The following is a 16,360-nucleotide window of genomic DNA, read 5'->3' on the forward strand; positions in this document are numbered from 1 at the left end:
TATATGCAGGTTCCTCGGGGCTGACTGTGGGACTTGAGTACGGAGTATGTGTGGATTTTCGTATGCTCGGGCAGAGGAATGGGGGGATGCCCTGGAACCACCCCTCCCTCATCCTGCATATAACAAGGGATGACTGTATGCCATTACTATGCACCTCTAGTAACATGCTTTTGTATAGTAAGGTCCCATAGTATGGCATAGACCACATAGGACATCTGTAATTCCTTTCTTAGAACATGGCATGTTTTATTTTTTTTATTTATTTTTTTTTTTGAGACAGAGTCTCGCTCTGTTGCCCAGGCTAGAGTGAGTGCCGTGGCGTCAGCCTAGCTCACAGCAACCTCAAACTCCTGGGCTCAAGCAATCCTCCTGCCTCAGCCTCCCAAGTAGCTGGGACTACAGGCATGTGCCACCATGCCCGGCTATTTTTTTCTATATATATATTTAGCTGTCTATATAATTTCTTTCTATTTTTAGTAGAGATGGGGTCTCGATCTTGCTCAGGCTGGTCTCGAACTCCTGAGCTCAAACGATCCGCCCACCTCGGCCTCCCAGAGTGCTAGGATTACAGGCGTGAGCCACCGCGCCCGGCCAGAACATGGCATGTTTTAAATACATAGACATTTATGTTTGTACTAAGACTTATTCTTAAAATGTTTGAGAGATTAGTTTACTCTGGGCTTATACCAAATTCTTAAAAGACCATTAGGTTAGATTGTTGGGTACAATTTTTTTTTAACACGCATGCTTATCACAGTTTCCCTTTTTGAATTGTACCTTTTAAAAACTGTTTTGGGGGAGGTAATCAGTAACTGGCTGTTTACAGTCCTTGATTCCTTGTTTGGACTTTGCTTGATTCCCATTTTCTGTAAAGGAATCAAAAGTGAATAGATACCACTTAGAAGACAGGTTGTTTTGTTTTGGTGTTCTTTTGTGTGTGGGGGGTGTGTGTGTGTGTGTGTGTGTTTTATTTTTAAATTCTATGTTTTTTTTAAAAAAATGCAATAAATCAAATATTGTATTGGATTACAGAATAGCTGTCTTTCCATTATTCCCACTACAAACATTGAGGGCCTGCCATATTCTAGCCTCTGACTAAAGTGCACAGTAGATTGTCTGTATTTTATTCTAAAAGTTAGCAGGCTGTGTTGAAAAAAATTCTTAATATTTCTTTTTTTCTCTTCAGTCAACAGGTTCTTGGGAGAAAAACAGGAACAGCATCTGTTCACAAAGTTACAATTAAAATTGATGAGAATGATGTTTCTAAGCCTTTACAGATTTTTCATGATCCTCCTTTGCCAGCTTCTGATTCCAAATTAGTAGAAAGAGCCATGAAGGTAAAAGATATCAATATATTTTAATGTTGGTTTGATTAAATAAATATAATTTACCATTTATACTTAAAATTTTAGCACAGATTCTTTAAAATACCTTATTATTCCTAAAACCCTTTATGAAACTTATTTTAAGTGAACATTATACTTCATTTGTTGGGGTTTTTTAAATATCTGACACTATAATGTGTAATTTTTATGATCTTTTAAATTTTATAATTTAGATCAGATCACCATTTTATTTTTAAGGTCTGGCATTTTAGCGTTATGATAACTGATGTATATAGTATCTTCATCTATACTCATCAAAATGTTAGCTATAGTTTTTAAGCTACCAATACCATATAAGTTAATTTTTTTTTTTTTTTTTTTTTTTGAGACAGAGTCTCGCTTTGTTGCCCAGGCTAGAGTGAGTGCCGTGGCGTCAGCCTAGCTCACAGCAACCTCAAACTCCTGGGCTCAAGCGATCCTCCTGCCTCAGCCTCCCGAGTAGCTGGGACCACAGGCATGCGCCACTATGCCCGGCTAATTTTTCTATATATATATTTTTTAGTTGTCCATATAATTTTTTTCTATTTTTAGTAGAGACGGGGTCTCGCTCTTGCTCAGGCTGGTCTCGAACTCCTGACCTTGAGCGATCCACCCGCCTCGGCCTCCCAGAGTGCTAGGATTACAGGCGTGAGCCACCGCGCCCGGCCCATATAAGTTAATTTTTAACTCAATACCATATAAGTTGATTTTTAACTTTATCTGAGTTTGCTTTGTTTTGACAGTTAACACTTAATCAATGTGATTCTAAAAGGAAATATCTTAAAGCACAGTAATTTATTCTCAGGCTTTAAAAAAATGCTTATACATATGATTCTGTTCTTTTTATTTATGCAGATTGACCACTTATCAATAGAGAAACTCCTGATTGATAGTGTCCATGCAAGAGCTCATCAGAAGCTCCAGGAACTGAAGGCCATTCTTAGAGGCTTCAATGCCAATGAAAACTGTAGGTACTTTTAAGTTGACATTTCTGTTTTTCTTTTGTTGACTATACATTTTTATTTTATGAAGAATCTTTCTCAATATGACCTTTTTCCTGATACACTGCTTTTGTTGTGGAAGCTGCGTATTTCTGCATTTTAACTTGTGATCGACCAAACTTGTTCTGATTTTCTCCTTATTTTCTTCTTACTTATTCAGCTTGGCCTCATTTTTTAAATATTAGCCTATTGTCTCTTTATAAAACTTTTTTTCTATGAAATGGAAGCCATTTTAACATTTTAATATGAATCTTCTTTTAGTTTTTCTTCAAATGATAAAGCAGTATTGCAAATACTTATAATGTATTTATAAAATATACCTCTTTGAAGCAGAATTTAACCCCTTTTTAAAAAATTTTTTGAATTGTTAATACATTACCAGGGATCAAAATTAATGCAGATAAACACACATAGTGAAAAGTCTTCCCAGTTTAATCACTAGTAAGTATATTCATAGTTTTGAGGGACAGTCAAAATCTTTGAGAAAGTAAACTCTTTCATTCTGGGAATATAGTTTCACAACATCATAATAAGCACATTCACTCTCCCTGCCCTCAATTGTTTTGGGCCATGATTACCTTGTGCCCAAAGTGCGTAGTCTTTAATTAAGTGAGATGATGTAAGTCAAGTGCCTTGTAAGTAGGAAGTCTTAATAGTGCTAGTAGTAAAGGTACTGCCTTTCATCATCACAGAGGCCAGCTCAATCCATTATACTTAAAAGAGCAGCTTCTTAGGTGTGTACTAGTAAGCCTGGTTTAAAACCACTTTGACAAAGTAGATAAAAATTCTGCTTGAAGAAAAGACAGAAAGAAAAATAAATTTGTATTTAGAATACATATTCATTCAAGGAAAGTGAACGATTAGAGGTGAAAAAGGGTCTAAGACAAGCCAAAGCATTAGTTTATATTTTTAGAGTCTTAAGGAGAGGGACAGCTTAATTTAACAAAAATGTGAATATGAGCCTAAAAAAGAAAGAAAGGATGTGCCAGAAATCTGGTGAATGTATTGGTTAAATCTTTCTTGGGGTGGGACATGTCTACTACCCTCATCAAGGTTTAACGTTAGATTCATCAGCACTTAATTAATTATGAGCTTCAGCAGACTACTCTTCTCCCCTCTTAATCCCTCCAAGATGTTGAATACAGACCTAAAAATTATGATCAGAAAGTATAATTGAAACACTCATTGGGGTTAGAAAGGCCACTACCCCCTTCTTTGTTCTTTTTTTCTTAACAGCTTTATTGAGAATTCACATACAATTAACTCATTCAGTGGTTTTTAGTATATTCAAAGAGTTGTGCAACCATCACCACAATCTAATTTTAGAACATTTTAATCATTCCAGAAAGAAACCTTGCACCCATTAGCAGTAGCCACTCCCCCTTTTCTCTATCTGTCTTTCTCTCACACACACACATACCCCCACTGTACCCTACCCCACTCCTGGCAATCACTAATCTATTTTCTGTCTCTGTAGATTTGCCTATTTGGATATTTCCTATAAATGGAATCATATAATGTGTGGTCTTTTGCATAGTGTTTTTAACATACTGTTTTTGAGGTGCATTCATGTTATAGCATGTTTCAATACTTCATTTTTATTGTCAAATAATACATTGTATGGATATACCACATTTTGTTTATCCATTCATCATTGATGGACATTGGGGTTGTTTTCCCTTTTTGGCTATTATGGATAATGCTACTGTGAACATTGGTGTCCAGGTTTTTGTGTAGACATATGTTTTCATTTCTCTTGAATGTATACCTAGGAGTGTGATGGCTAGGTCATGTGGTAACTCTTCGTTTAAACTTTTGACATGTTTCACACCACTTTACAATCCCATCAGCAGTGTGGAAGGGTTCCATTTTCTCCACATCCTCACCAACACTTGTTATAGTCTGTCTTTTTGTTCTAGCCATCCTATTGGGTATGAAGTAATATCTTATTGTGGTTTTGACTCAGATTTCCCTAATGATTATTGAGCATCTTTTTATATATCTTCTTTTTTTTTTTTTTTTTTTTGAGACAGAGTCTCACTCTGTTGCCCAGGCTAGAGTGAGTGCCGTGGCGTCAGCCTAGCTCACAGCAACCTCAAACTCCTGGGCTCAAGCAATCCTCCTGTCTCAGCCTCCCGAGTAGCTGGGACTACAGGCATGCACCACCATGCCCGGCTAATTTTTTCTATATATATTTTTAGCTGTCCATATAATTTCTTTCTATTTTTAGTAGAGATGGGGTCTCGCTCTTGCTCAGGCTGGTCTCGAACTCCTGAGCTCAAATGATCCACCCACCTCGGCCTCCCAGAGTGCTAGGATTACAGGCGTGAGCCACCGCACCCGGCCTATATATCTTCTTTGTAGAAATGTCTATCCAGATCTTTTGCCTATCTTTATAATTGGATTATTTATCTTTTTGTTGTTGAGTTGTAAGAGTTCTTTGTCTATTCTGGATATAAATCCATTTTAATACATCATGATTTGCTAGAATTTTCTCCTATTCCATGGGTTGTCTTTTCTTTATGGTATTGTTTGCAGTGCAGAAGAGTTTTAATTTTGAGGATGTCTAATTTATCTGTTTTTTCTTTTTTCGATTATGCATTTGGTATCATACCTAGGAATCCATTTCCTAAACCTGAGGTTATGAAGATATACTCCTGTGTTTTCTTTTGAGAGTTTTACATTTAGCTCTTACATTTAGATCCACGATTCATTTTGAGTTAATGTTTGTGTATGGTGTGAGGTAGAACTGCATTCTTTTGTAGGAGGATATGCAGTTTTCCTGGTAACGTTTGTTGAGGACTTTTTTCCCCTATTTAATTGTATTGTCACCCTTGTTGAAATTCCCATTTTTCCTGGCTACTTGGGAGGCTGAGGTGGGAGGATCCCTTGAGCCCAGGTGTTCTAGTCCAGCCTGGGCAACACAATAAGACCCTGTTTCTTTAAAAAAAAAAAAATCCCCTCTTGTTTTGAAAGAAGATGTTAAGCATTTTGCAATCTTAATTTTTTGTAGTTTTTCTTGTTTCTAATTTTTCTAAATAGTAAAATTCTAAAATTTCATTTGTTGTGGTTCCAGAAAATAGGAATTTGTGATCTTTTGATAGGCTCTGGTTTATTTTAGTATTATCTGTAAACAAGGCTTAGTAAGAAAAAAAAAACTCGGTATGATTGCTCAGGGAATACTTAAATTACTTCGAAAAATAAACTCTGAGCATGTTTTCATAGGAATGGCTTCATGCACCAGTAATCTGAGTTCTGAAGATTTCTCTTTAGCAACATTTTGTAGAGATGTCACTGCCTGGGTAGTCAGAAGATCTGAATTCAGCTTCATGCTCTTGAACAAAGTCATTTTTAGGGCCCCATTCTCCTCATCTGTAATTTGAGGACATTAGTCCAGGCTCTTCCTTGATCTCTAACTCTAGTAGGAGTATGCTACAGCAGTGGTTTTCAAGCCTTAGGTGTTTGTAGAATCCTAGGTGTTAGAGAAAGGTGCCTCAGGGACTATGATTTGAGGAGGGTGGAGAAGCTTGCATGTGTGATTGGTTCCCCTAGTCCTGCTTTAATCAGGACAGTTCTGGAAATGAGGACTGCTAAAGGAAAGGGTCTGCTGACCCGCCATTTTAGGGCATGTACTTTAACTTGTCTTTTAAATTAATGTTCATGCATTTATACTCTTTATATAGTCTTGATCCCTTTTGTGATGGGAAAGCGTGCTTTATTTAGTAAGTTTCTTTACTGGGAGCAAGAACTATAGTTTGTTTTTGGAATCCCTTAGTGCAGCAGTCCCCAACCTCTTTGGCACCAGGGACTGGTTTCATGGAAGATGGTTTTTGCATGATGGGGAGGGGATGGTTTTGGGATGATTTAAGCGCATTACATTTATTGTGCACTTTATTTCTATTATTATTACATTGTAATATATAATGAAAGAATTATACAACTCACCATAATGCAGAATCAGTGGGAGCCCGTAGCTTGTTTTCCTGCAACTAGATGGTCCCATCAGGGGGTGATGGGAGACAATGACTGATCTGACAGGAGGCAGAGCTCAGGTGGTGATGTGGGCAATGGGGAGCTGCTATAAGTACAGATGAAGCTTGCTGGCTCACTCACCTGCTACTCACCTCCCGCTGTGTGGCCATGTTCTTAACAGGCCAAGGACCAGTACCATGGACTGCTACTGTACCAATACCGGTCTGAGGCCTTGGGGTTGGGGACCTCAGCCTTAGTGCAACCACCTTTAATCAGCTGGCTTTTCTTCCAACTCCTAACTGGAATAACCTGAGGAAATGAGTAGCTCAGAGAATGGAGCACTTCAAGGGAGGGCTAGGGGAATGCACAAGACTGCAGGTTTTGGATAGCCCAGGTGGCAGTGTGTGGTTTTGTAGGGGTGCGAATGGCTTAGGGAGAGGAGGCAGAACTTTGGAGAGCGGTTCAAAAAGGCAGTGCAGGGCACTAAAAGTAACTTGAGATATGGCCCAGTTTGCAGCAGTTCCTTTTCTTTGAGACGTAGTCTTGCTCTGTTGCCCCGGGTAGAGTGCAGTGGCATCATCATAGCTCACTGCAACCTCAAACTCTTGGGCTCAAGTGATCCTCCTGCTTCAGCCTCCCGAGTAGCTGAGACTACAGGCACACATCATGACGCCCAGCCAAGTTTTTCTATTTTTTGTAGAGAAGGGGACTTGCTCTTGCTCAGGCTGGTCTGGAGCTCCTGAGCAATCCTCCCACCTCAGCCTCCTAGAGTACTAGGATTACAGGTGTCATGAGCCACTGCGCCCGGCTATCTTTTTTATTTTTATTTTATTTTCTAAAGCCAGGGTGTTGCTCTCTTGTGTTGTATTTGACCTGTCAGCGCCAGTAATCAGGGCATCATGATCAGTTTGTAAGCTGTGAACCACACACTGCCATTCCTAATTGGGCTTCGTTGTTTCTCTTTAGTCTTTATACTTTATATTGCTGGCTATTGGTCCATTCCTCATCTTGTCTTCAATAAATGTTAGGGAGAAATAAAAGAGGAGATATGTATATATTCTTGCTGGAGGAAAAAGCAGCAAGTCCTGTCATTTTGTACTGCCTTTAATTCCCCTTCCTTTATTTTCTTTGTAGGTTTTCCCATTTTTGGATACTTTAAAAGCCATTGCCATTAAATGCTTTAGGGCCTTGTATATTTTATTTTCTGTAAAGAAAACTATAGATGTTGATGGTCATAAAATACGTTTATTGGTATACATCAAATTATTTTGTATCTTTTGGACTATGTTCTCTGTATTCTCTGATGCCCTATTTTTCTAAGAATTCTCAATTTTGATAATTAGATTGAAATTATAATTATTATGGTATTCCAATTCCCAGAGCTAGTTTTACTTCCTTGCTACACTTTAGAAATGGTGTTGCTTTAATGAATATGTTCCTACCCCATTAGGAATCATAACAGTATCAAAATGTTTTAAAAAATCAACAACACTGTTTCAAATCTGTAGTAACTTTTTATCATACTAACATAGTAAGTTCAGCAAAACATCACTGATTTGGACTAATTTGTAACACTGGTCTGAATTATAAAATATTACAAAAGAACTTTCCTATTTGTACCCTTTTTTTTGTGTGTGTGTGTGTTGAGACAGAGTCTCACTTTGTTGCCCAGGCTAGAGTGAGTGCCGTGGCGTCAGCTTAGCTCACAGCAACCTCAGACTCCTCGGCTTAAGCGATCCTACTGCCTCAGCCTCCCGAGTAGCTGGGACTACAGGCATGTGCCACTATGTCCGGCTAATTTTTTCTATATAGATTTTTAGTTGTCCATATAATGTCTTTCTATTTTTAGTAGAGATGGAGTCTCGCTCTTGCTCAGGCTGGTCTTGAACTCCTGACCTGGAGCAATCCACCCGCCTCGGCCTCCCAGAGTGCTAGGATTACAGGCGTGAGCCACCGCGCCCGGCCTGTACCCTTTTTGTTTTTTCAGGTGAAGAGTTCTGCTATGCCTGCATGTTAAACATTTGTATACAAATATGTATTAGATATACAGGTTGAGTATCCCTTATCCGAAATGCCTAGTACCAGAAGTGTTTTGGGTTTTGGAATATTTGCACTTAAACTTACTGGTTGAGCATCCCAAATCTGAAAATCCAAAACCCAAAGTGCTCTAATGAGCCTTTGAATGTCATGTGAGCACTCAAAAAGTTTTGGATTTTGGATTTTCAGATTTAGGATACTTCACCTGTACTTGAAAGCAATTTATTTTTGTCTAATTAAATATGTCTCCTGCAATCTTTCACTTTACTAATTTGTATGATAATTTGTTTGTGTAGACAGTACCAAGGGTAATGTCACCCATTTGAATTATTGCAGAGTCCTAAGAGGTTTTGGTTTGTTTCTTTGATTCATAAAGGAATACAGATATGTACATTCATTGAGCACTTTGCTTTATAAAGCACCTTCACAAACTTGTCATTTCTTCCTCTGAATGACCTGTGGCATGGAGGGGAAGGTTTTTGTGGTCCTTGTTTGACAAAGTAGCACAGAGAAGTCACGCCTGGTAGAAGACCTGCATCAGCACTCTCTGCTTCCCCCACCCCCGTCTACCTTTTTTTGTCTGTGCTGTAGCTTTAGAGGAACTTGGTAATAAGAAGAAGATATTCCTTTTACAACCTCTCAATCTGATCAGCACTTAATGTGTTTTCAATGCTTTGCTCGTTTACTGGATTTTTTTTATACCAACTTGTGGGATTAAGGGAAAAGTTAATTGGGCCTGGTGGAAATACTATGAAACTTTAGATCAAGTATATTGTCAGCTTTGGGGATTTGTGTTTAGCAATTGCCTACGTTCTTATTTTATCTGTGACTGGAAAATGAGGTACACAAATGACTTGAAAAAAATTTTTTCCCTATATAACCAATAATATTTAATAGTTTTCAAGTGTTTCTTTAAGCACTCAGGCCCTAACCACCAGAAAATCTCTTTTTATGAAGAATGGCATTGAAAATCATTAGGCCATACATGAAATTTGTTGTTTACCAAATAATTTTCTTCCCATTATATCAAAAAGAAAATCCTTAAAAATTAACTTATTAGTAACTACCAAATGAAAGTAAAACTAGAACTCAGCTCACTGATGGGGTTGAATTTTCACTAGCTATTTTAACCCATCTTAAGGAATCTTGGATTTTTTTTTGCTGTAGAATATGAGACAGGTATGTTTGTTTCAAGTCAAGTTGAAAATTACATTCTTCCTTTTGAGCTACTAATTGACATAATAGTAGTGTTCCAAATTTTACAAAATCATATTTTTCCTCTAACATTCAGGATCCTCCAATAGTTGGTTTGTTTATACTTACTAAGAAATAATTTTTCTGGGAAATATTTAGATAGAAAAGTAATTTTTAATTCTTAACTATTCAGCTTCTATAGAGACAGCACTTCCAGCTCTTGTTGTTCCCATCTTGGAGCCCTGTGGTAATTCGGAGTGTCTGCACATTTTTGTAGATCTGCATTCTGGAATGTTCCAATTGATGCTTTATGGACTTGGTAAGTTACTAAATGATATAATCACTCAATATAAGAAAAATATTTTTAACAAAAGCCAAATATTTTCAAATGTTTTATTTTTTCAAATAAAAATTTTCTGCCATTAGGTATTAGAGGGGGTGATGTATGTAGTATTAAAAGTAGGTATGGAAATAATAACTCTGGCTGATGGCAGTTTCTTGGGCCCTATTTTGACTCTACTTTGGATTTTCTTGTACCAGAAGTTAAACTTCCCGATATAAAATGCATTCATGTTTTTCTTATGTAGAAGCAGTAATGCTGATGGTTGGTTTTTTAGGTTAACTTATCTATCTAGTAGCTCAATATCTATTTTACCACTAATAGTTGGATGATATGGAAATGACTACAAGGGATTCTAATGTCCTTTATGGCTAAAGAACATCTTTATGACAGTAGAAACATCTAAGATGGCTTGGGGTACAGAGTCCTAGAGGAAAGAATTTTTTTCTGGCTTAAACACAATAGAAATTAAAGTTTGATTTCTAACTTGTTCTGTTACTGAGTTGGTGTTCCGAAATGATGAAATACTAGGAACTTAGTCTTTTTATATTGCTATTGGAACAGCGTTCTTGAATATATTAGCACATTTGCCATTTGAAATTAATATTAAGCTAGGCAAATTGAAAATAAAGGATTTCCTGGTTATATTGTATGGCTATTTTCCTATGGGCTGTTCATGGAAAACTAGATTCACTCCTTTGAATGACATCACATTTATGATGGCTAAATGGCACATTTGTGAATTCTTTTAACTATGATTTCAAACCAACAAGGCAATTGTTGTTTTTTAAAACTTTTTCCTTTGACTGTTTTTCTGATTATTAACATAGTACATATGCAAATAAAAATGTGAACACATAATAAGGAGAAAAGCAGCAGAAAATAGTCTTTTAGGGATGTATGCTTGTCTTAGCGGCTCAAGCTGCCGTAACCAAATACCATAGACGAGTGGCTTAAATAACAGAAGTTTATTTTCTCATAGTTCTGGAGATTAGGAATTCAAGATCAAGGTACCAGCATGGTTGGTTTCTGGTGAGGGCCCTCTTCCTGGCTTGTAGATAGTCACCTTCTCACTGTGTCTTAACATGGGTGGGAGAGCAAGCTCTCTGGTGTCCATTATAAGGCTACTAATCCTAAAGGCCCTACCCTCATGACCTCATCTAAACTAATTACCTCCCAAAGGCCCCTTCTCCAAATTACTATCATATTGGGGGTTAGGACTTCCAACATATGAATTTTGGGGAGACACAGTTCACTCCTTAAGAGTGAAATTCTTCTTATTTTTTCTATACATTTTTTTCATTAGTTGGAATCATTTTGTATCTCGCTTTTTTGGTGAATATTCTATTTATTAGTACTTTCTGGTGTCATTAAAAATTCTAAAAGAAACATAATCAGCAAGCCAATCTTCAGCCAATAGCTCTTGCATATGCCAGAGACCATTTGTGTTTAGTAAATAAACAAAGTGGAGTTTTTTAGGTTTTATAATTTTTGAGGTTCTAAGTCTAGTAATATTAGGAGTTTTAGATACTTAAAATTTAAAAATACTAATTAACTAGACTAAAAGTTTGGGGAAATAAATATAGGCAAAGACTTAATTCATGTGTTTGTTACTTGTTCTTTCTGCCAGTGTACATTTGCTATTAATTAGTTGTCTTATCTATAGCTCTCCCTAAATGTTAAAGAGGGAAAACAAATTAGGTTGGTTTATATCTAATGGTGCATTTAATTAAGTTTTTCTCTGACTCAAAAATAATGTGATTTTCTGCCTAAAATAATAATTTTCATTTAAGTTTTAGGCTACCTAGATAAAGATACATTTCTCATGCAAGCAATTACTTAATGAAGTGCTTTATTTTGTAGACCAAGCCACTCTGGATGACATGGAGAAGTCTGTGAATGATGATATGAAACGGATCATTCCCTGGATTCAGCAACTTAAGTAAGCTTATTTATTTAGCTCAAATTAAAACTGGAAACTTATTTGGACAGGATATATTTCTTTTCTATCATTATTCTTGATCAGTCAATGTCCTTTAGGGTTATGACATGAAACTTGAGTGCCTTTTGGTACCTTAGAATCTAAATTCTCTTGGAATAGATCCAAGATGGCGGTGCCTCATATCAAATTCCCCTCTAGAACAAATATAGGTGTGAAGGGCATAACACTCAACTTTCATCCTTGCCACATTTTCTTCTGTACAAGCACTTTTCAAAATCGCTAACACAATGAATTTTATTATACCAAGTGTTTTATGTAATAGAGTCTTATTTGTTCTTATCCAGGATAATCTTCATGGTACGAATCTACCAGCTGACATTTTCAGAACAGTCATTTCTGCTTCTCTAATACTGTTATTCAGTTTGTCTCAAAATCCTTTGAATGCTTCACACTGTTAAACTAAATAAAATTGAAAACGGAGCTAGAAATAATTGTATGGGGTTTCATTACCACCCTGGTACACAAAGGTACCCTTATGGCAACTCTAACAGATTCTCTTTTAAAATTAATAAATAAAAGTTCCAAGGATAAAAATAAATTTTAGAGATTAAAACCAAAACTGGCAAATGGAAATGGGAGAAGGGGGAAGACTAGAAGACCAAAACATTTTTTAAAAGACTATTTAGTGGGATCCATTGTTTTTGTAATCTTTTTGCCTCCTCATTCTCCTTTTGCCAATTTTGGTTTTATAAATATTTGAAGAATTCAATATAATCAAGTAAATTTTTCATTAACAGGCAAGATTTTTAATGTCAGTAGATAGATAATATATGAACCTTTTTTTGGAGGAGCTATTTAGTTTATCTGAGGAAAAAATAGTCATTAATCTAGATAACAATTTCTAAAATTTTTAGTGTTTTAGCATCATTTTTGTGCATTTTGGTTAAACAAGGAAGGTTTAAATACCTGTGTCATGCTTTATAATTCACATCTTGCATAACTTGAAGTTGTTTATCTGGTAATTCCAGCTATCAGAAATAGGAACTAAAACCAGAAAGCTAAGTCCCAAAAGCCTTTAACTTATCAAAATGTGTGTCTGTACTTAAACAATTTATTTATAAGAAAAGTCCTGTAATTGTCACTTATCAATAGTCCTTCTCAAATGGTATACGGTGAATGACCAACTTTATTACTAATCTATCATGGGACATTATTTTTTTCAAACTACCTTGAGATATAATTTACATACCATATAGTCCATGCATTTTAAGTGTACAATTCAATGATTTATAGTAAATTTTTTTGCAACCATCACCGCAATCCAGATTTAGAACATTTCCATCACCCTAAAGAGATGTCCATTTATCATTAAGAACCATTCCCAGCTCCAGACAACTATGAATCTATTTTCTGTTTCTGTAAATTTGCCTTTTCTGGACATTTCATATAAGTGGAATCATAAAATATGTGGTCTTTGTGACTGACTTGTTTCACTTTGCATAATGTTTTCAAGGTTCATCCATATTGTAGCATGTATAGGTACTTCATTTCTTTTTATGGCTGAATAATATTCCACTGTATGGATATACCACTTATTGTTCATCCATTCATCAGTTGATGAACGTTTGGGTTGTTTTCACATTTTGGTTATTATGCATAATGCTATTATGAACATTCATGTGCAAGTCTGTGTGTGGAATTAATGTTTTCATTTCTCTTGGGTAGACATGTAAGGAGTGGAATTGCTGGGGCATACATACAGTAAATTTGTTAACTTTTTAAAGAAGCTGCTAAACTGTTTTTCATGGTGGCTGTGCTTTTTACAATCCCATCAGCAATGTGTGAGGGTTTCCATTTCTCTACTTTCTTGCCAGCACTTGTTACTGTCTTTGAATATAGACATCCTAATGAGTGTGAAGAGGTATTTCATTGCAATTTTAATTTATACTTCCCTAATGACTAATGGTATTGAGCATCTATTCATGTGATTACTTTTTAAAATAATATGCAATAAAAACAAATTCTAGAAAAAAGAAATGAAAGAACATGTACAAAATATAAGCCCTGATGTTTTTTATCAAAATCAACAGATGTAAAATTATACTTTAATAAATATAATCAGAACAAACATAGGAAAAAAGAAAGTTATAGAAACTGCACATTCTTCATTGAAAGTGTACATATAGGCAATTAATACAGAAAATCATTTATTTTAGACTCAATATTTTTTTTGTTCCACAGAATCATACAAAACAAAAAGTCAAGAGTGAAATTTTTATTTTTTAGAGACAGGGTCTTGCTCTGTCACCCCAGTTGAAATGTAGTGGCGCCATCATAGTTCACTGCAGCCTCTCAAAGTCCCGGGTATTTCAAGTGATCCTCCTGCCTCAGCCTCCCAGGTGGCTGGGACTGCAGGCACACGCCACCATGCCTGGCTAATTTTTCCTTTTCTTTTTTGTAGAGACAGGGTCTTACTATATTGCTCAGGCTGGTCTCAAACTCCTGGCCTCAGTAGTCTTCCTGCCTCGGCCTCCCAAAGTGCTAGGATTACAGGCGTGAGCTACCACGCCTGGGTCAATGTTTAGAATTTTTAATGTGACAAATGAGCTTGTTTCTTGCTTGTAACTTGTCTGGGTTGGAATAATGATAATGCTAATCATGAGAGCTAATATATATCTTAACCGTTGCTGTTTTTCTTTTAATAACATACATAGTAGAGATACTCTCACAAGGGTATATTGATGAGAATTGAAGTAAAAATTTGAAAGCAGTTAACTTTTATCTAGAATGACGCTAGTTATGGTACATTTTCAAAATTTATCTTCATTCCTTCATCAGTAGCCAGGTTCCAGCATTTGATCCTATAAAGTGGTAGTTAAATTTTTCTTTCAATGAAAAGATTGGTTTCCAGATTGTATACACTTTTGGGTAACAGTTGACAAACGACCCTTAAAATGTCATATATTATAACATGGCTTTACTACGTGTTTCTTGTATACAGTTTGTATCACATGCAGCTCCCCACACAAATGCAACAGCACCTTAACTGGTCAATACCCTATTCATCAAGACAAGTCTTCTGATCATGAGCTTGGATGATGTGGCATTGTTATGTTGCTGTGAAAATTCTTATTTTCTGTAGTTATTTCATTGTGCTTCAGTGAGTTTGTGAACCAGACATTTTATCCGTTTTTTACATATTTTATTATATGGCATCCTAGCCCCAAGAATAGATAATCAAGTAAAGTCAAATAAAAGATTTATTTGATTGCTTTTTACTGTAATAAAAGCATCAAAGTGAAATCTGGCAGCTTACCTGAAAAGGAGGAGGGAAAGAAGTTCATTAATACTTACTAGCACCTGCTAGGTATATTAGATACTTTACATATACACAATATAAAAACTGGGGCTATTCCAGTGATACCAGAAAAACCATAAAAACTGGGGCTATTCCAGTGATGCCAGAAAAATAAGGTACTTTTATACTTACATTGTTTTATGAACACATGGCATTTTATAAAGCAGCGGTCCCCAACCTTTTTGGCACCAGGGACCAGTTTCATGGAAGACAATTTTTCCATGATGGGGGATGGGGGAGGTGGTGATGCCTGGCCCCATTTTCCTGATAGGACATGGACCGGATCTGGGCCAAGGCCTGGGGGGTGGGGACAGCAGTTATAAAAAATGTTAAAATTAGTTTGTGCTGTCTTTAAACCATAGTAAATTTGTCATTCCATATAATAAACTAATATAATGCCTTGGCCTTATAGTTAATTTTACCTTATAACTAATCAGAATCATTCATGTTGCAGTTTAAACTAGAACTAACAGTCCAATATAAAAGTATTGAGAAATGGTTCATCATTATGGTCATGTGTCCTTTTAGTAGTTCAGTTAAATTTCAATTAACTTTTTTTTTAGTGGTCTTTATAAATCAGTAGCACACAGTTAATCAGAAAAGTCTGTAATTTTATGTGGATTATTTTTTTTAATTCAGGTTTTGGCTTGGACAACAACGTTGCAAACAATCTATAAAACATCTGCCTACAATAAGCAGTGAAACATTGCAGCTTTCCAATTACTCAACTCATCCTATTGGAAACCTTTCTAAGAATAAACTGTTCATTAAACTTACCCGCCTTCCTCAATACTACATCGTAAGTATGCAAAGGGGTGGTTTGAGGTGATTGAGTTCAGTAATTCTGTTAGTATCGTGAATCATTAATTTTTAAATTTGTAAATGAATTTTACTGAATATTTGGCTTTGATATAGTGATTCTTAACCCAGGGGATAGAGGTGGGGGAGGGAGGAAAGTCATGTCTCTTCTATGGAAGAGCTGGGAAGGAAAAAAAAAAGAAAGTCATGTCTCAGTTGCAGAATATAAGGTATACTCCCATCTGTTACTCTAGAATCTCTCCTGTAGTAAGGCCTAGTTTCTGATTGGAATGAGGCATCTTTTCTGTAAGAAGAAAAAATTTGAGAGCAACTGCTATGAAGGTTTGGAGATGT

At 36.1% G+C, this 16,360-nt stretch overlaps 1 protein-coding gene across 1 annotated transcript in view; it reads left to right on the plus strand.

The window, feature by feature from the left end:
• MED14 (mediator complex subunit 14) overlaps positions 1-16,360 on the plus strand; it is a 78,999-nt gene that overhangs the window by 19,593 nt on the left and 43,046 nt on the right. Inside the window, exons 9-13 of the mRNA XM_069464511.1 lie at positions 1,187-1,337; positions 2,220-2,331; positions 9,762-9,887; positions 11,772-11,850; positions 15,848-16,007. Of these exons, the coding sequence (XP_069320612.1) occupies positions 1,187-1,337; positions 2,220-2,331; positions 9,762-9,887; positions 11,772-11,850; positions 15,848-16,007 (628 nt within the window). The remainder of the gene's footprint in view (positions 1-1,186; positions 1,338-2,219; positions 2,332-9,761; positions 9,888-11,771; positions 11,851-15,847; positions 16,008-16,360) is intronic.

The sequence above is a fragment of the Eulemur rufifrons genome, chromosome 30 (genome assembly GCF_041146395.1).
Source record: "Eulemur rufifrons isolate Redbay chromosome 30, OSU_ERuf_1, whole genome shotgun sequence".
In the NCBI taxonomy this organism is placed as follows: domain Eukaryota; kingdom Metazoa; phylum Chordata; class Mammalia; order Primates; family Lemuridae; genus Eulemur; species Eulemur rufifrons.